This window comes from Anser brachyrhynchus (genome assembly GCF_964034855.1).
Source record: "Anser brachyrhynchus genome assembly, chromosome: 7".
NCBI classification, from domain to species: Eukaryota; Metazoa; Chordata; class Aves; order Anseriformes; family Anatidae; genus Anser; species Anser brachyrhynchus.
In genome coordinates, this window is record NC_137701.1 from 6,554,477 (window position 1) to 6,574,975 (window position 20,499).

At 39.2% G+C, this 20,499-nt stretch overlaps 2 protein-coding genes across 16 annotated transcripts in view; both read left to right on the top strand.

The window, feature by feature from the left end:
* Positions 1-1,553, top strand: part of TFPI (tissue factor pathway inhibitor) — a 244,579-nt gene extending 243,026 nt beyond the window's left edge. For 11 of the 13 annotated variants that reach the window (XM_080598864.1, XM_080598860.1, XM_080598863.1 and 8 more), the window contains 2 exons: positions 257-439; positions 805-1,553. In XM_080598864.1, the coding sequence (XP_080454990.1) occupies positions 257-439; positions 805-917 (296 nt within the window). In that variant the 3' untranslated portion in view covers positions 918-1,553. Of the gene's footprint in view, positions 1-256; positions 677-804 lie in introns of all 13 variants that reach the window. The other 2 variants (XR_013953266.1, XR_013953267.1) reach the window with 1 other exon arrangement.
* A 6,180-nt stretch (positions 1,554-7,733) lies between these two features.
* Positions 7,734-20,499, top strand: part of CALCRL (calcitonin receptor like receptor) — a 62,143-nt gene continuing 49,377 nt past the window's right edge. Inside the window, exons 1-2 of one of the 3 annotated variants that reach the window (XM_080598829.1) lie at positions 8,099-8,260; positions 19,467-19,648. The gene's annotated coding sequence lies outside the window, so the exon portion shown is untranslated. Of the gene's footprint in view, positions 8,261-10,099; positions 10,555-19,466; positions 19,649-20,499 lie in introns of those variants that run through there. The other 2 variants (XM_080598828.1, XM_080598830.1) reach the window with 2 other exon arrangements.

Below are 20,499 nucleotides of genomic sequence, written 5' to 3' on the forward strand. Positions count from 1 at the left end.
CTTGCTTTCATGATAAGGTTTTGTTGGCTTTTGGAATTCAAAGGGAGAATAACATTCGCTGTTATTTTTGGTAGTTATAACATGGCAGATGCTTATGTAAAATATCCTGGATTTTCAGAACAGAATTAAATTTGCCACTGAATTTCATATAAATTCTAATTTCTCAAAGCTTCAAATCTCATATAAAATATCAACATAACGGAAAACTGGCTAATGACAGTGTTGTCTCTAACCTTTTTTTTCCTGTTATTTCTAGAACCACCTGCTATCCCTTCTTTGTGCATGACTCCTATGGATAAAGGACTTTGTAGAGCTAAAGAGACAAGATTTTTCTACAACTACTCAACTGGAAGATGTCGCCCATTTCACTATAGTGGTTGTGGCGGGAATGAAAATAATTTCACCTCCAGAAAGTCGTGTTTGAGGATCTGCAAGAAAGGTATGGGAAATGATACTGCCACAGACTATCACAAGAGGTAAATATTATGCACTCTATGGGCTGAAACATTCTTGCAACTTTTGGTAGTAAGTATTGTCCTGATAAAATGTAATAGTTGAAAGTCTTAGCAAAGTGCAACTGGTAATCAGAAGAGAGAGCTAGAGAGAGAAGGATGGACGCTAAAATACTGTGTGCAAGAGCAGACATCTTGACCTTGGTCAGGCAAATGAAGACTAGGTAAGACAAAATGTTCTTTTTCCTCTTTTTTTCAAGAATATTTCTTGAAAACTAGATGTCTCATTTCTGATTATCTTGGATGTGTTAGTCATACAGCATCTTAACTTACTCTTTCATTTTACCTTCAGGATTCATTAAAAATAAAGGTGAAAGAAGAGTAATAAAAATCAAGAAGAAGAAAAAGAAACTGTCAGTAAAGGTTTTGGAAGAGGAAAGCATCCCTGAAAGAATACAACTTTGATTTTTAAGGAAATGGGAAGTAAACTGCTCTTCACCTGTGAATGAAAGCCTCCAGTGTACCCAATTTAAGTATATGTACTGTACTCATTATTTAGATTGCATATTATTAAGCTGTTTATGTTTTTATTATGTATGCCTCCTTTATGTTAATAAATATTACTTCGTACTTTGGAAAAGAGCACTTAAAATGTAGTTTGACTATATAATTGCTAGAAATGAAACAGGACAGAACAGGCTATGTGGGCGTAGAACTCATAACAATTAAAAAGTAGGCAAGATTCAAATTTACTTTATTTCCCCATTCTTTTCTGAAATCTATTTTGGTCCTAAAAAAGAAGTATAAGGCTTGTCAAAGAGTAATCGCTTGTCAAGCTGATTATTTCAATCTTAGATTAAAAGATGAGTCTACTGATAAAAAGAGGGAATAGGCAATGGATTTGTTTTAATCAGATTTATTTATTTTGGATTATGCAAGCTAGATGCAACTCCACTGAAGTGCATAGAGTTAGACTTGTCAAATGAACGTGGATCAGAATTAACCCACCAAAAACATAAAGAGAATGTTCAAGTTGTAAATGTGTGACACAATGTGACAGAAATTTACAAAAAATAAATAAAATATATTTGTTGGGTTCATCGATTTATCCTTGTTACTGAAGTAGACTCATGGCTTGCAAGTTAATAATTTCTGGAAATATGTATTCTTGGGAAAAAAAAAAAAAAGGAACAAAACCCATTCATAGATGAAGAAATCAGTATAGTTGCTTTAGTGGTAACGGTACATTTCCTCTCCCGTTGACTTTAAGTTTGTTTATCGGGGGGGGGGGGGGGTTCTTTTGCTTCTGTTTGTTTTTGGTTTCTTGTCATTGTGGGTGGTTTTGTTTGCTTTAAGACTGACATGAGATAGTGGTTCAGTTCTTGTCCTTCTCCCAGGCACCTCTCTGATCTGGGTAGATCTTTTCTAACAAGATATTTTTCTTAAAGGAAAGAAAAAAGAAAAAAGTAGTTGGTTTCCTGGTAAGGTTCACAGAAATGCCCTGCTGCCTATAAAACAGAAGATAGAATACATTTTTCAAAAATATCCTTCTATCTTCTTTGATGCTGAAAATCTTTTTTTAATGTATCATGTTTTCTGTTTGTGCTTAAGACTACTGAGGATACTTACACTGCTGTTTGTGAGAGGCAATGTGAAAATACATATCTGAAATAGATGTGAGGGGCTCAGACACTACAGCAAGGAGCAAGGACAACAATGACAGAATAATACATGATCTGTTGGACTAACCTGCCTTTGCCTGAGCACTACAAATTGCATGTGGTTTCAGAAAGCCTCTGGGTTTTTTATATACCCAGTGAACTTTGGACTAGCTCCACAAAAAGGCTAACCTTATTGCTGAAAATTAAAGCATTTATGCATTCTAAATATCTGAGGGGGTAAGTAAAAGTTTTTTTATGCAGAAATTCTTATTTCTGGTGCCTAAGTCCTTTCATGACTCTCTTAATTTATGATCTACTAAGTGTGATTTGAAAAATGCTCTTGAATTTGAAGTATAGACTAAAATATACTTATGTAGAGTCTTGCCATATGAAATGTAAGAGCACCACAGACTTAAACTGCAACAACAATATGAATCAGACAAGTGCATTTCTGACAGAGGAAACCTATAAACTCCATTTAGACACTTAGACACTGCTAAAGACTTGCAGTGTCAGTTCTTCGCAAAACTAATTTGGTGCAAGTGTCATTACCTACTACGATCAATTCCAGCTTGATGCCTTCCAGTTCTAGTTCACTGTTTTTATTGACCTTACTCTCCAGGTATCCTCTGTACTTCATAGGCTAGGAGTCGAGTCTGTAGTTGTGAGATGCACCACACAGGAGCAGAGCAGGAGGTTAAATACTTGGGCCAGCCAGCATTTGTCATTGCAGATAAGTGGAAAGCCTGTGGTTTAAACTGCTCCTAGGCCTTTCCACTTGAATTAGCACAGTACTGCACATTGCCTCCTAAAGCAGAAGCTGCTTGACGCATGCTAGGTACAGGAGGTGGAAGCCTTACCAGTGTGCTGAACACCCCATTAATGCCACAGTTACCCTGTTTCCGCATTGACTCTGGCATGTGTCTGCCTGGCTAAGAATGCAGGTAAGTTCACAGGTGTCTGGACCTTTGCTTGTATAAACTTTATGATGAAGGCAGTAAATATATCTAATCTTCCAGTCTTAGTCATTAAAATTTCCTGTGGACTGCTGGTATTACAATTTAAGTAATCACTAGATATAATTTAAGTAATCACTAGATAGCGTGATGTACTTAGGAGTGGAGACAGAGCTGAATTTGGTGCGACTGCTTCTCCAGCAGCTTAGGGAATCAGTAAGGATATTGGTTTCAGATTAAAACAAGAGAGAGTGCCAAGTGCTGCTGGATAAGTATCACATTTACAACAGCCTCCTCCTGTCACTGGTCTCTGGCAGAGAGGCAGGGCTATCCTAAACACCACATTAAAATCCTCTTACAAAGATATGTGGTATTCCCTAGCATGATTTTGAGGTATTTGAGCATGATTTGCATTACACTAAAACCTCTTTTAGAGCTTTCATGTGAAAGAGAATGAAACTTGTTTTTTTAGCAGCAGGAGTACAACATTCAGATAACTCCACTATTTATTTGAATTTGCATTATTGGCAGCATTTCTTCTTTATAGAGAAAGTGTTTTTTCTCAGCATCAAGCCCAAATAGAGATGGCTGGGCAGAACTGTTTCTCACGAACTGTCCTCTGCCCAGCTTCAGTGGCTGTGACCGCAGCTGTAAACCTCGCATTGGTTTTAGATGAGATGGGACTCTGAGCCTTGTAGGGTTTAGGAGGAAGGGGAAGAGGGCTGCCCATAGTGTCTCTTAAAGCGGCCCACCAAAAAGACTGACAATTATTAGGGTTTGGTTTTATGAGATTATAACCTAGAATGATGATCTTTCTAAAAGAGAATATTCTGAATGAGACAGTAGATATGCCCCATCCTTGGAAGTGCTCAAGGCCAGGCTGGATGGGGCTTTAAGCAACCTGGTCTAGTGGAAAGTGTCCCTGCCCATGGCAGGGGGGTTAAGCTAGATGGTCCCTTCCAACCCAAACCATTTTATGATTTAAGATATCAGTACATATAAAAGAATGGGTGCATTTGTTTCTATACATATTGCCATTTGTTTGTACATAAATCATCCTTTCTGTCCCTGCAGAAACCTGGCTGTGTGGCTGCTTCCCAATTCTAAGTCTCCTGCTTGCAGAGCTCTCCTGCAGACTAACAGGTTCTCCTCGCTGAGCATGCTCTGTTGCTCTGTGCAGTCTTTTCTTCCAGAACTGCTGTAGCTAGGAGAGGACTAACAGGTACTCCCCCATGCTCTCTTACCCCGTAGTTACACAGTAGTAAGAAACTTTGCATGCATTCATTTTTTAGTAACAGAGATTAAACAAATGATTCTGTGATTCTGTGAAATGATTAGTTGGGGAAACTCTTCTGTCACTGCTGAGACAGAAAAAGACTACAAAGTTATGGCATTTCAGCATAAATCAACTCTATTAACCAAGAAACCATTAGAAAGAGATTTATCTTTTAGACTTATTATGTAGAGTTCAGTGAGGAAAAAACAACAATAACAACAAACAAGCAAACAAACAAAAACTGGCACGTTATAGACAATAAAACAACAACAACATCAAACTGATTAGATTATAATCAGAAGTTTGGTGGAGGTACTGGGTTTGGTCACCATACCAGTTATCCATCTCAGTCTTTGTTATCTTGTTTTTGTATAGCTCTAAAATGCATTGAATTAGTTTTTCATGTAAAAAGGCCAAACTGAAGTGTGATCTGATTTGCATCTTCATTAACTCCACAAGAAATTATTTTTGTATCCTTCTCATTCATTCAGTTCTTGTCATTCTTGTATCTTTAATATCTGCAGAACAACCACATGCAAGAATATGAAAAAGATCTGTGCATTTCTCAAAGACAGGTCAAGGATGAATGGAGTAGGGGAACAGCTGGGCACAAGGAAAAGATAGGGAATTAGATGTCAGAATGGTGAAGACGTTAGAACATAAAGCTATGCTAACAAGTTACCAGTGACTATGTGCATTTCCAGTCAACTAGAGACCCTTCACCCAGTCATTTCATTCCAGATTCTGCCCTCGTTGCTTTGGAGGAAATACGCACATTGCCATAAAATTTCTCCCACATTGTATGATGGGAGCCAACAAGCCAATGAAGTTACAGAGATTTGATGAATTTCCATGTATAACCTGGTGTGTGCCCTGGGTCCATTCTGGTGATGAAACAATATGTCTTTGAGAAATAATCTAAAGTCTTTTGACTCATCCTTTTTCCTCCCATTTTTTATGGGCATGCCTTTTTTTTTTTTTTAACCTTTGTTACCTAAGTCCTATCCCTTCCTTTTCTTTCCATTTCCATTGAAACCAGAATTTCTCCTCATATCTCCGGTCCAACTCCTTTTTCAAAACTGTTAACATTTATTTAGAGTTTGGGAGTCTTTGTCCTTCTAGAATCTACCTTTGGAACATTTTCATGTGGATATACGGGTGATGTTTCATCACCGCTCTCTTTTAGTAGTATCTGCTGAGAAAGAATCCTGTTTGGATATATAATATGGGTATTAAGTGTTTAAATATGAACTCTAGTATTTTATTCATGGGCAATATATGACCAAGCGTCAGAAGTTTCTTCAGTTTTGTTTATCCCATGGTCCCCTTGAACCCATGGCACCGACACGTCGGAATTTGCTCACCAAGGTTTTTTTCACGGGACGCTCATCATCCACCGCCTGTGCGAGAGGTGGGCAAGGCGGCCTGTCCCGGGGCAGCCTCGCGTCTGGCGGAGATGCTCGGAGGATGCGTTTAGATGCGGGTCCAGGGCAGGGAAGAGGAAAGGAGAGGCGAGGCGATGCGGGCGGCAGGGCCTGGCAGGAGCAGCCCGGCCGCTGCGCTCCAGGTGGCAGCACCGCGCCGCCAGGGGGCGCCGCTCCCGAGTCCTCGGGCAGGTGCGGGGCTGCACGGCCCGGGGCCCCCCGGGCACAGAGGGGCCTGGCCGGGAGGAAAAAGGGGGAAAAACACCGCCTGGCCTTGCAGCCCCTCCGTCAGCCACAGAGAGACCTCCCTCACTAGCGCAGCGCTGCAGAGAGGGGTTCTCAGCCCATCAGGAGTTGTCCCATTGTAAGCAAAACTATATTTATCCCTCAGCTTCTGAGATCAGATCAAAACTCGTGGTAAGAGGTGGAATTAGTATTTTATCTTTTTTCTTCGCAAGGTTTTAAGCTTTGGTTAACGCACAGTCTGTTGTGTTCATTTAGATCCCTTTTGAACGGCTCTCGCCCACGCTGTTGATAAGCAGGGGAGCTGGTACGGGTGTCATTTACATGCCTTTCAGCCAGAAAAAGGGGGAGCTGAGGCAGTGTGGGGGCCTCCCGCGTCTTTGAAGTGCAAATTGCACCAGCTGAGATGTCTCAAATACCTGTTGAGTAGGAGTAAGAAAGTTCCAGTGATAGCTAAATAAGTAGAATATAAGAATTTTGAAGTTAAAAACAACAACAACAAAAGCCCACACAACTCTACTGAACTTGACATGCCAAATCAAACATGGCCTATGTAATAAATCTCTCTAGTTAATTCAGATGTTGAGCCTGTCTTGAACATGTGTGCTTAGCTGGCATATATGGATCATTTTCTAGGCTATAGTGTATAGTGTACTATATTGCAATCTCTTGCCCAGACCTAATCGGTCTAAAATACTGCAGCCAGGCTCACTTCTGATGAGATTCCAGTGCCTGAATTTCATCATTGTTCAGAATCAGATCTAATCCCCATCTAATTTCTGTTTACATTGCTTAGGGAGTTAGAGTGCCAGTTCTTAGTTCTTCACTGATTATAAAACTCAAACATTCTCCCAGTGAAGTACGGTCCTAGAAGCACCAACATTCACGTGCCAAATGAGTATTAAAGTCATGTGCCTGCTCTTATAGTGATCCTAGATTGTGATTTCACCATTCATACTGTCTGGTGGTCGTATGGACTTAAAGTACTACTGCCCCTCTTTTCCTCTCTTTCAGTCATTCCTGACCTGCTTTTTTTTTTTTTTTTTTTTCTTTTGGTTTGTTTTGGGTTGGGTTTTGGTTGGGTTTTTGGCCGTTTTTATCTTTGGAGAAAGGATTTTCAATGGCAGGACAAGTTCCCTCACCCAGTTCACATTCTATGAATGTTTCTGCTGGTAAGACAATGGATTGACAACACGTAGCGAGAAGCAAGCAGAAATACTTCAGCTTGTTTCGTGAGCGAGTTAAACGGTTATCATTTTGATGAACACTTACTTACAAAACCATTACATCCGGGGACACGTTCCATACAGATTCCTACTGTTAGAGGTGTTTCTAGTTAGTATTTGAGCTTACTGCTCCATAAACCTGCATTTGTCCAGCACAGCATGCCATGTGTGCACAGCAACTGTATTGATTTGGAAAGCACACCTGTGTGTAGCACAGGTACCAGCTGTGCAAAGAGCAGGTAATAAGTGCCCTCAGGGAAACACTTTCAGGTCCTGATGTGAACTTCTTGAAGCCAGTGTAAGGATTGTCACCAATGCTGCTTTGTCCTCAGTTGTGGCAGTTTTTAAAGCAGGCAGCTGGTACCTGATGCCGTGAGATCAGGGGCATTTCAAAACGCAGCTGGGACTTCTGTGCAGCATTCCCCTTCCTGCTGCCTTTTCTCCACCCCCGATACTTCAAGGGTTTATTTACCTAAGCATAACATTTCCCCTGGGTATAAAACGAAGCAGTACTTCCAAATTTAAGCAAGTGCCTAACTTCAGCTCGATTCTGAGCCGCAGCACAGCTTTGGCTGTGGAAGCGTGCCTCCGTGCGGCTTCTCAGCCCTGCCAGCTGGGCAGGAGCAGCCCCTCTCCTTGTGGCGGAGAGGGGCTTAGCTCTGACCCTGCGCACTGCCCCGGAGGGGCCGAATCCCACCTCCCGATTCTGCCACCCTTCCCACGGCTTCTGCATCCCCCCCGGAGCTCCTCGCCTTGCCGGGGCCGTGCCGTCGGAGCCGGAGAAGCCGAGGCGAGGCGGGCTGCGGGCGGGGTCTGGCTGATGTAACAGGAAGCCCCGCTGGCTGCCTGCCGCCGCTCCCCGCTCCCCGTCCCCAGCTGAGCCGCTCCTGCCGCTGCCCGAGCAGCGCCGCGCTCCGCGGAGCGCCACTGCCCCGCAGCCAGCGGCACCAGCGGGCTGCCAGCCGCGGGGAGAGGCGGCGAGCCGAGGCAAAGCCAGCCAGAGCCCACCGGAGCTGAGCCTGGTGAGTACGCAGCGAAACGGTCCCGGTTTTTTTACCTAAATCCGTTTTTTTTTTTTTTTTTTTTTTTTTTTTTTTTTTTTTTTTTCCCTTTTCTGTGCCGACCCAAGGGATCCGGGTTTAGCTCTGTTGCGTGCTTTTCCCTGGGGTCTGCGGGGAGAAAGGGGTAGGAGGAAAAGCCACCTTCATTTGTAAGCGCTGCGCTGGTTTTGGAAGTAGTGGGGCTTTATAGATCCTGGAGGAAGTGATCAATGGTAAAGAGGGAGAAAGAGAGAGAAAAATACCCTAATCAGCACTTAAAGGATTCTGCCTAAAACCGTAATATTAGCTAACCAAATTTCTGTCGTTGCATCTGGAGAGAATTAGAGACATATGGGTTTGAAAAGGGTCCATGAGACTAATTCAATACAACTGGAGCTCTTTCAAGAGAGGACGAATTAGGTGATAAACTTGTTTAAATTTTCTTACTGAACATTCCTTTAATCTTATTGACGTTATTATACCGGAAAGAGATCATATTTGAGTTATTTCATAATTAGGTTTTGCGTTGTAATTACATGACTGAAAAGATGAAGCTCCTGTTTTGTCTGGGCTTCCTATTTGCTTGAGAAAAAGTTAGCTTGACTTTAGTGCTTGTGCGTGTGCTGGGGTCTTACTGCTGAGATTTTTCCCACACGTACCAAACTGATTTATTGAGGGGTGGCTGTCTACTATATCATTGCCTTGAGAAACTATTGGCCGGGGGGAAGAGTGTGGTTCTGTGCTTTCCAGTACAGAGTTAAGAGGGTCATGCCACTTCTTCATCTTTCCAAAGCTGATGCAGTACCGTCATTTTTTACAAGTCCGCTTTTGTTATTGTGACGATCCCTTTTGCTACATGTAGTCATTTGCCTGTCTGTGTAAGCAATGGATCTGCGGAATCAGGGAATCTTATTTCTGAAAGATAGTTAAGAAACAATGTAAGTTTTAAATCACACTTGGATTTGATCTGCAGTGATTCATTTAGTCATCCGTATATTTCTATAGGGGCTGAGATTGGAATAAAAATAGCTGAGTTTTTGTTGCTCTCTACCTTAAAGAGTCATGCCGAATGTGCTGGGGCCAGATTTTGCTCCTACAGTTGTGCAAATGACAAGTCTTTCCAGTCATATTGTGCATCCTGGGGATCTTGTCATTCATTTACCGTAATAATGTGTACAACAATTTAAAGCTGTTCAGACTGGTAATGTGCTAAAAGCCTGATTGTTGTGCTCTGAGGTCCTTTCAGTGGGTTGAAAGAAGACATGCTAGTTCTGGATAAATGTGAATGAGACCAGATTTGAATCTGTGTGTTTCCTTTCAAAATACCTGTGCTGCTACACTGTCTGAAATGCTCATCTAAAAGTAATGACTGGTATTTCCATGGTATTTATTTCTGCAATCTACGTATACTGTCAATAGCTTTGCTGCATCAAATCTCAAAATCTTTACCTAGCTTCAAAAATCTTCAGCACCAAAGGCACTTGGTGATACTAAATCAAACAAGATGGCACTCGAAGAAGAAAATGTTCATCTCGTTTTAATGATTGGTGCAGTAGGAACTATGGTCTTCAGAAGTATTTCAGCTAGATGATTAAAGTTCTTGTCTTATGCTCTTCTCAGGTAACTGGTTTAGGTTTTGGTGGCACTGCCTACATGTGAAGTGTTAGACATGTATGTATTCTGATGCCAGAATCCAAGTATTTGCAGACAAAGCAAAGACAATGACAGGGTGATGATGTTGAACAGTTTGACTGCGTGTTTTAGCGTGCAAAACTGAGTACCTGAATATATAGCTTGGTTTGCAAGTTCACGAGTTGCATTATGTCTGTCCTGTTCAAATGTTGCTGTACTCTGAATTCCTGATCAGCTGGAATCTTGCTCTTCATTAAGAAATGTAATGTTTGTCCCTTCGAATAGACTTTTCCTGATACAGGCACAATTGTTGAAATCCTGACCCGCTAAGAGCCAGTGGGAATTTTTCCTCTGACTGTCAAAGGGCAGGATATTCCTCAATGTGGGTATTTTTATTGAAGGGATTATTTCATGTGGTTACAGACATTATCCATCCAGTAACTGACGTACTGTGATCTATTGGCAGCTATGCTTTTGATAACTTCCATCATTTTTGAATGCTCAATCTGTAAAACACAAATCTTCACGTCTTGTTCTTGGTGACTAGTGACTTACCTGGCTAAATAACAGGGTCTACTCGAGGAGAGCAGTATCGTTCTGTGGGCTATCTGAGTACTGTGATCCACCTTTAGACAAGGATACAGGTAAGAACAAAACCAAGGGAAGAAAAGCACTGATACATTTCTTTTGCCGCTAATATAATTACTTAGTTCTATGTTCTGTGCATTCCAGTAAATCGGCTTCTTCCAACAGCACTTCTAGCATGTGCAAGAGCTGGGTAGGACTGGGCCATCAAGAGTCTATGAAATCCCACAGATAAAGGATTCAAACCAGTTCAGTCATTTGGAAGGAACTATTGCTATCAATATGTTTTTAATAACAAAATGTACACAGTGATACTTGAGAAGTATATATCTAATCACTCCTTTGGTCATTACTGGTCATAGCATTAGCTATTATGAAGGAAACTGGTGGAATTTCTCCAGTGAGAGGTCCGAGTCTGAAGTTAGGAAACAAATAGAATTTCTCTTTAAGAAGTTGTTCCCATCTGTTCCCAACGTGTTTACAGTGTTCTTGATCTACTAGCAAAACTCCTTCTGTGCTTCTGATCAGCAGCCACTCCGACAGAGCACGTCCGCAGTACGGGCACTACCGCAGTGTTAGGGCCCCCTCTGTTGTGAAGGCGTCTGTAGCTCTGTCATTGGGTTTCAAATATCGGAGTTGTCTCAGCTGAGCTTTACGCTCACTTAGTTGCTCATGTAACTGTTGTAGCAAATTGTCAGAACTCTGGAGTTTACTATATCCTTATATTAATTTTTTATATTATTTTTTTATGTAAGTATGTGCAATATATCTATCTTGTGCCATTTTTTTTCTTAATGTGCCAGCTAAAGAGGGAATATGCATGTTTTGAAGGAGACTTAGAAAGTAAGTCTTAAACCTTATTCTTCGTTTAGAAAGCTGTGAATCATGTCAGCTTTTTAAATTGAACACATTTGAATGTTGTTTTAATATTTAGAAGAAAAAGGAGAAAGCAAGCCTTTTTTTTTTCATTTTTTGTACTCATGTTGGCAATGCTAGTGTGTTGACAATATCAGCATAAAAATTAAAAGACATTCAGTGTAATGCATTGCACAAAGAGCAGCAGAAATTAGCCTGTTACTTAGTTTCAGGGAGAATTCCCCAGCCAGTGCAGTACAATGCAAGGTCTTCTTAATATGTTTATTTCCATTATTTTCTTTCAGCAGCATTTTTTTCTATTTGTTCTATTTTAGAACCAAGACAAAACTGGAAGGCTAAATTTTAGCATTTTCATTCAGTTTTGTTTTCACTATTATCTCTCATGCATATCTGCTTTGGTCTCCCAAGCTTGTTTATACTGTTTACATTTTCCCAGCAAAGTCATTCTTTTTCTGCCCTAGTTCTGTGCAAACACTTTCAATCATTGCTGCAGTCTATGCTGTCCAAAAGAGCAGAAATGATTTATTTAGAGTTGCTTTTCCTTGGAAAGATGCATTTGAAATCCATTTAAACAAATGTAATGCATTAAAAAAAGGCTTTCCCTGAGAGTAGCGATGTATTCACTACAAGAAAAGGAAAACGGATTTTTTACTTGTATAACTTTGTATGTTTCTCGGATGCTGTTACCTTTTAATATAGCATAGATGTCACCCAAGGCTTTTGGGCAGTTTTGGCCACTATAAAGCTTTAGATGACAATTAGCATACTACTTGGATTAAAAAAAAAAAAAAAGTCAGTGTTGTATTTCTGGATTTATGCCTGGAGCATGCAGCCCTTTTTTAAAGAAAAAAAAAAATAATCCCAAACAAAACGAGTGACAGAGTTTTGTTTAATGAAACCCGTACCAGTCACTGTGACTTCCCATGTAATGCCAAAGACAAGGAACTACACACTGTGATTAGTGAATTTTATTTTTTTCAAAGCTACTACTTCAAATACTGTGGTATACCAACAACTGCATTTAGGTGGAAGATAAAATTTTTAGGAACTAAAAAGGTATTGCTTTCAACATATTCTTTGATAATTCTGCGTTTGAAAAGCGTACACCCTTGATGCTTGGATGGGCATAAGGTGTCACTCTTTACATTGTACCTGAGGTTTTTGTGTCCCCTATTAGAGTGGTAAAATCTTAGAAATTCATTTGAATACATTTTGTTTTATTTTTAGAGTGACAATACTGGTAGAGTTTCATTAAAGTAAAGCAAAAGATGTACTGAACAGATACTTGTTCTACACAAACTTATGTGTTTTAGGCTTTAGTTGTTGTGTGTTTTTTTCTTTGTTATTATTATTATCAGAAATGCATATAGTTTGTTTCCCCATGTTGTTGTGCTCTGTAGTCCTTCCTAAATAGAAATGAAGAATATATGTGCATCAGGCATGAATAAGAGCTTTAGATGTCATACTGCTTTCCTCTATTGTTGCATTTATGTATTTATTTACTGTCCTAAATGTAGGAAAAAAGTGACTTTATACATTTTTTTTTTAAATTTTTAACAAAAGAACATGGCTTTGCACAGATTATCCTTAAATGTTCTGTATAACGGGGAGATCTGCCCTTTTGTTTCTGTTAGTGAAATCCAGCAGGTGTCACTCTGGGGATTAAGTAAGGAATGTTTCACAAGCAGATATAAACTTGTTTGGGAGATGACATACTGAATTTAAAAGCATTTATTCCAGTATATTTTTCCAGGATAATTTTTTTTTTTTTGCCCATGCCATTTTCATTTTTCAATATATTTTCTAAATTACATTATTTAACATGTGTATTAATCTTTCTGAGTATCTGTTTGAACTTGCGCAATGAAACATTAGGTCAGTGAGAAGTTGTACTCATAGGCGTCAAATTTGAAGCACGAAGAACTGGGAATTGGTTGAACATTGCCTTTATGATAGTAAAAAATGCTTTTTCATCTTCTCAAAAATTATTCTTTTTGTCAGTGGAAATTATAGTTGCACAAGTAATATGTTTATTTATTAAAGCAGTCTGCATATTGGTTTTTATTTAAATTCAAAAATTGATATTATGGGGTGGTTAATTATACAGAGTTTCATAGTAATCATATTTGGAGAAGAGAAACATTTTCACAGTGCACCAAGTTGCTAGTATAAGAAAGCCAAAGATGTATTTTTTGTAATGAAAATAAGGGTTTATTTGTTGATTCTACAAAGGGTTCCTCTAGAAAGCAGAATAACGTGTTTATTGCATTTTTGTGGACTTTAACCTAAGTGCATAACTCAGTAGTCTGTGGAGTCCATATTGTATGGAATAGGAACATAATTGTTATGAATTTGTGGGTTTCTAGAGGGAATCCTTGCTTATTTCCTGTACTGTGTTAATGCCTTCTTGTACTGAGACAAATACCTCAGCAGGCAGCTTTGGAAGGCGATGCACGTGTCTCTTTTCAACTAGAAAGAAGCTGGATTTCATAAATACATGCATGTATACATACATACATACATGTGTATATATATGCATAGTGCAATATATATATTTTACGCTTTTTTTAAAAAATAAAAAATCAGTTATAGGACTTATAACTTCAGGCCTCTTTAAACAATTCGGTTTCCTTTCTCTCACTTCTTTCTCCTGTTTAAGCCCCCATCCTGTTCCGTTTTTTATTCTATTCCACTTCCTTTCCTGTGATGACTCTGAATGAGTCACTTTGCCAGGCATTAAGAATGTGGCTTGACAATATTTCCAACAGCTTATCCTACATTGGCTCATGCAGATGAAATTAACCTCTGCCTTATCCTTCCTTTCAAAGAGAAATGTCTGTCTTCACGCGTCTAGTTTCTTGGAAGGGGAAGGCGGGGGTGAGAACCCTTTCCATAAATGACTGTGTATTGAAATTCATAGTCCTGTTCCTTGAAAAGCTGTTCTTAAGAACAACAGATGTGTGTGCTATAGCTGACTAGCGAGATTGGTAACCTTTTTTTAAATTGATTTAGTATTCTGTTGGGAAAAAGTCAGTTTAAACAAGTTCAGGAAAGCCAAAATTAAGGCTCTTTCCTGATGGCTGTCCAACTGCTCTCTGCGTGGACGCTACTCTGCGTTCTCTATTTTTTTTTAATAAATTGTGTTGTTTATTGCATCATAATACATTGAAGGCCACCATGATTGTGCTTTTTTGTATGTGGCTAGCAGCAATCGGAAAAACCACATACTTAACACTAAGTGAGTACTTAGTCACTGAGCTAAATTGTAGCCTTTCTTGTGGTTACTTGAATGCCAGTGCAGTTGGTTTTTTTGGGGTAATTGCATTTTTTTTCACCTCTCTGGTGGTATTTTGTTTTTGTTGTGTTTTTTTGTTTGTTTGTTTTTTAATTCTGTTTTGGAAGGAGTGTGTAAAGAAGCTTTATTTTTTTTTTCAAGTTTTCTGATCAGTTAGTCGTATCTGTGCATCAGGAAATAAAAATCTTTGTGGTGAAAACAAACAAGGAAAAGTGTAGTCCTACAGAAGAGTAACTTTGGAAACCAATGAGTGCATGTAAGTAGCAACTCCCAGCAAGTTAAACGCTGCTATTGCAGTGTTCTAATTGCCCGCAGAGCTGCCAAATCTGCAGTAGCTGGAAGATCAAACAATTCTGTCGGGAGTACAATTAATGGTATTCATTTATATTCATTTAAATTCATACTCGATTTCTCATAGTGGAAATGCTTAATTTCTGACTAAAGAAGGTGGTTTGAGCAGTCTTCGGATCTTGACAGTGTTGTTCTTAAAGTGACTGCGGAGATCACAGCCCTGTCTTACAGGAGCCTTATGTTGTCCCCTGCATTCTGGATGCACTATCTCAGCATTTGCAGGGTTCATAGGAAACTACGTAGAAAAATATAATTCAGATGTTTTTAACCTTTCAATGTGAACCATTGTGGCAGCTGCTGGGCTTGCACCTTTCCCTGCTCCCCCCCTCCAAATGTTTCAGAAGAGATTGTAAAAATCACGTTTCTTCTGTAGAGCAGATCCCTCTTCTAAAAACTATGCATGCAATCCAAGGGCAGAATTCAGCCTATGTAGTTTAACTGGGCACTTTTTTATTTAGAGCTACAGAGATAACATGGTCTGCTGACATGCTAAGCTTTTCTCAGAGTCACATTACAGCCCATGAAGGACATGGCAGTATTTCAGGGTTTGGAAGGATGGCAAAATTCTTGCACCATCTCTGTGGGGGCACTGGGGCACCAGAGCATGTCAATGTACGCTGCCTTCTATAAGATTAAGTGTACACAGTCAGGGGGAAGTCAGCACCAAAATAACCCAGATTGATAGCTGATTTTAGGGCTCAGTTGCAATAAGCTCTCTAAACCTGACTAGACAAGGGGAGAAGAGATACTTCTGAAATGTGTTTTATCCACTGAAGACAAAATGGCATGATAGACAGTTACCTGTTGTAACTCAGCCTCCTCAGGGAATGTACATTTGCCAAACCAAAATGTTCAAAAACAGCATGGAGGATTCGCTTAAGAAGTCCCACAGAAGTTTTTATTTTCTATTCTTTTTACAATTTCTTTAGCCTGTTTCCTGGATTTCCAAGCTTTTATAATAAGCTCCTGTAACCTTACACCTTCATAGCTTTGAAACAGAACAGTTGTCCAGCTCTGAAGCCTAAGATTCTCAGCCTTCCTTGAGCACTAAGTAACAGTAAAATAATAAAATCTCATAGCAAGGAAGATAAAATGATGGAAGGAAAGAAAATTGCACTCACGCACAAATATATCTGAATTAATCAGAATGTGGTTCCTGTAGGAAAGTAAACTGTGAACAAATCAGTAAATGGAATGATGTTATCTTCAGTGTGACCTCCTACCTGCAGAGAGAAAGCTGAGCCAGGTGTCCACGCCTTTTCTTTATCTACATTGTCATTTGAAAAAACTAAAAGATTCCTTCAGATGGTGAGAAATCTGTGTTTGCAGTTACGTGTATGAGAGGAATTAGCAGTAGGATTGCTAAATTAATCGTCTATTCGTTATTTTAATTTGGCACCAAAAGCAGGTGTACAGTACATGAGAGAGTTAAGATGCCAGTAACTGTTGTGGTAAGCTAGCTCCTAGTTTTTCACACAGTGAAGGTGAAACATCCAGTTGCCACATGTAGAGGACTCTTACTATCACGTCTCTTCTTCATCTATGCAAGGGAAGGAATCTTCCTATTTTTGCTACTGTGCTGGTTTTGTTGTTTTGTAAGGCTCCATATCTAGCTAACAGACCATTCAAAACTTGTCTCAGTTTGCCAGGGTCTTTCTCACCTCAGTTATGGGCTGTGATTTGTGCACGTGCGATTCAACATTACTTTGGTTCCTTTGCTGCCATGCATCCGCAATTAAAAAAAATTGCTGAATGAGAGTAATAGAGAGGAACAATGGACTATTACAGGATGTTCAAGACAGGGTCATTACAGTGTGTTTTCTTGCTCAATCCTGTTATGAGCAAGCTTTGTATTTACCAGCTTGCTTCATTTGTCAGCACCCTATCATTAGTATGGTAAGGCTACAAACTGCCCATATTCTAAGTTCAATTTGATAAAATAAAATTTTATCTAATACCTCTGTAGGAAGTGGCTTTTCAGGGTTCATAATAAGTATATATACATGGCAAGTATTCAGTATTTATTTGTCATCATTAGTAATGACAAGTAGGGTGGATAAAGTAATAAGAAGAGCCAGGAAATGCTTCACTATCAAATGGCAAATTAGTTCTAGTGTATTTAGCAAAATGAAGTTGCAGAAGCTTATGATGAGCTGTAAAATTTAAAAGTCCCAAAAATCTTTTAAAAACAAATGTTTTGCTTTTGAAGTTTGAAAACAGCTCATTTACAGTACTGTTTTTTTGACATATAGAAGATTTTTCAGTCATTTTCAACATTTGGTATCCATAGGGTTAGTCTGTTGTAAAAGGTGAAGGTAAGAAGTAGCAACTATAGGGCCTTTCAAGCAACTGTGGACAGTTTATGTCATGTGTAATTAAATTCACACTTCTCCAATTGAAGGACACCCACAAATGGTCACAGTTGCAAATATTTAAAGAAAGTGTCAAGCAAATGTGAAATAAGGAGATCAAGTGAGAGGATTCAGTGAAGTCTGGGAGGACACAAAATTGGAATTGGGATCCAGGGATTAGTAGAGTAGATTAGTAACCAGTCCACGGGGATTTGGGATGCTGATGAAAACTGCATGTTTTCAGCGTTGTATGAGAATGTCTTAGTCTTTAATCAAGATGTGTCTTTTTCTTAGATGTGAAAATGATTTTTGGAATAAACACAACCTAATTTGGAATAGCCGTGTAATAGAGTCTATGGAATGGAAAACTAAGGGTACTGTAGGTCAAGTTTTGAGGTTAGCAGAACTGTGAAGGGAAGTCTGTCTGGCAGCAAAATTTCTTACAGCAAATCTCAGTGCTGCTTTCTCTTGCACAGACCCTTTCTGCATGCAAGGACAAGGGGGTGGAAGAATCAGCCACTACATGTATATCTATATGAGTCTGGTTCTTGCAGAATAAGAGACATATTAACTGATGTGAAGTGTCAGTGGATGAGATTTGAATTAATGCTGCACATCAGAAGCTTTTCCAAACTGTACAGCTTTTGTCCAGCTGGACAAATGGCTCACTGGAAGTGTTAGAGACGAACTGTTTTCCTTCGGCTCTCTGGCTCCATTTGGATTTTGAATATTCAGTCCTTCAAAATCCTTCAAGTCACAAGTAGAATACTTATACAGTTCCATGTACTTAGTGGAACTATATGGGTAAGATGCAGAGCACAAAAAAAGAAAAGGCCTAGGGCTTGTAAAGTCATCAGCAATTTGAAGGGAGTTATAGATAGGGGGGAAAAAAAAAAAAAGCTAATGACTGGCAAGAAAGCTTCAAAGAGAAAGTATGTGTGGAAGAAAATGTCTGCTGGCCTCTGGGTCCATGGTACCACTAATTTTGAAAGGTGAGCCACAGTGGGTACTGAGTAATTTCTTCCTACACCCAATGTTATTATCTGTTTAACAAAGAATATGAATATATCACTTGGCAGAGGAAGGAGAATGTACATTACTTAATGTAAAAATGAAACAACCAATTAATGCTAATTAACAATATTTCAGTGACAGCACAGTAGTTAATGTGTTTCTCCTGAAAATAATCTTACATGCCTGTAAGCAAGCAGTATTTTGAATAGAAATATCTCCAAGAAATGTACATGGACTTTCAGAATCTATTTGGGACTTTCTGAAAGGAACACTTAAATGCACTTAGAGCATTGAACATGTGAAAAGGATTACATACGATGTTGTTTGCTTGTTATTTTTCTTTCTGGGTTTTCTTAGAGAGTGACCAGTTGCAAGAACACTAGATTAATTAGGTGTATGTCATCTCACTAAGAAAGGGACCACAAAAGTAGTTAAAAAAAGATTTCTGTTGGTTTGCTTTCCCTGTGGGGTTCCTCATTGTTGAAAATCTCTCTCTTGACTTGTTCCCCAAAACAGAGAGATGGAAACAGCTATCACGTTCCTACTAGGCTTCTAGCTCGTGCTGTAACAACCTGGGATCTAGAAATCACTGAGTCATACCAAGGTGCCCAAGGGGACAGTGTTCGTTGTGTCATAGATATCAGAGTTACATGATTTCAGTGGAGATAAAAGGAATGTACTTCCACAGAGAGTAATATTCAGAAAATATAAAAAACGTTGGCCTTCCTTATCAAAAGTGATTAAAAAAAAAATTAAAGAGTCATCAGAAATTTTCTGGCAATGATTGTTTGTTTTCAGATTGGTTCTACTTTTGGAGATTAGTTTTATACATAACATGGAAAAGGCTTTTATATAGGATTATGTTTACTGTTTCAGTTATTTTAAATAATAATAATAATAAAAATAATAGTGGGCCTAGACTGTAAGCATACTCAAGTAGAGTATGAATGATTTCCAGTCCCACAGAGGGGGATGAACCTCAGCTTGTCACAGAGGGACAGTTGTTTCCTGATATTGGGAACTTGGTTAACAACTTCCAGTGTTTGAAGATGCCATGGGTCATACAGATTCTGTGTGTTTGCAGCCTTTGGACTTAACAGGAAGGTCACCAAGTTATCGGGCAACTGCTGTCTGTTTGAAGAGATTCAAATGCCTTTCCTGCCCTGCTGTTGGGGTGCCTCAGCTTTCAAAGAGAAAACAGTGCTGCCCCTGTAAGTTTGCCGCTATCCAGACCTTGTCTTCTAGCTAAAAACAGCAAAGGAGAAGGTAAACTTCACTTTTATTTCATTCTCATTTCCTTTGTTTTCCATTTGATTCCATAGATTTTGTTTTCATCTAGCATAGTCTCTGTGGAGCAAGTAAATACGTCTTGGCTCCATTTTTTTCCTTTTTCTGTGCTCTGAGAGTCTTAGACTGCTGCCTCCCCAAATCTTTAGAATAAGGATTCTCACTTATCTGCAACTCTCTGAAAAAACTTACTGTGTTTTCCACCCATAACGTGAAAGTATATATTGTAATAAAACAGAACATAGAGTAATCCTTCTCCACCAAACCTATATGGACAGCGCAAAGGGTCGTTAAGCCAGAAACCACTTTCTTCCAGTAGATTTTTTGATTTACTTTATCCTGATAGCATGACAGCATGGTTATCAGAAGACCTATTTCCAGGTTGCATGCCTTTTGAAGAACTACGAGATACAGATCTGGAAATGTTAGTTATGTGGTCAACTGCAGGGATGTAACTACCTCTTTTTCTGTAGCCAGCTTTGAGGGATAATTAATACAAAATTGGGTGGTTTTGTTTTGTTTCATTCAAAATGTAGCGAGCATATTATCATTGTTACTGTTAGAAGATCCCTTTTCACAGCATTTGAGTGAATTAACATTTTTTTTCTTGTTTTGTTTAAGAAAGGTAATCTTTGCAACAACATCCTGTTTTATTTACCAGTCATATCTGTAAGCTGCAGGAATCCTGTGTGTGATATCACAACACAGTGCTCAAGAACGGGGACAAAAATCCTTGATGTTTATTAGAAAACCACTTGGTAACAAAACAAGTAGAAACAAGACTACTGCCAGGTGTGGTTTATTGTAAATAACATCAACAAATATGTTTT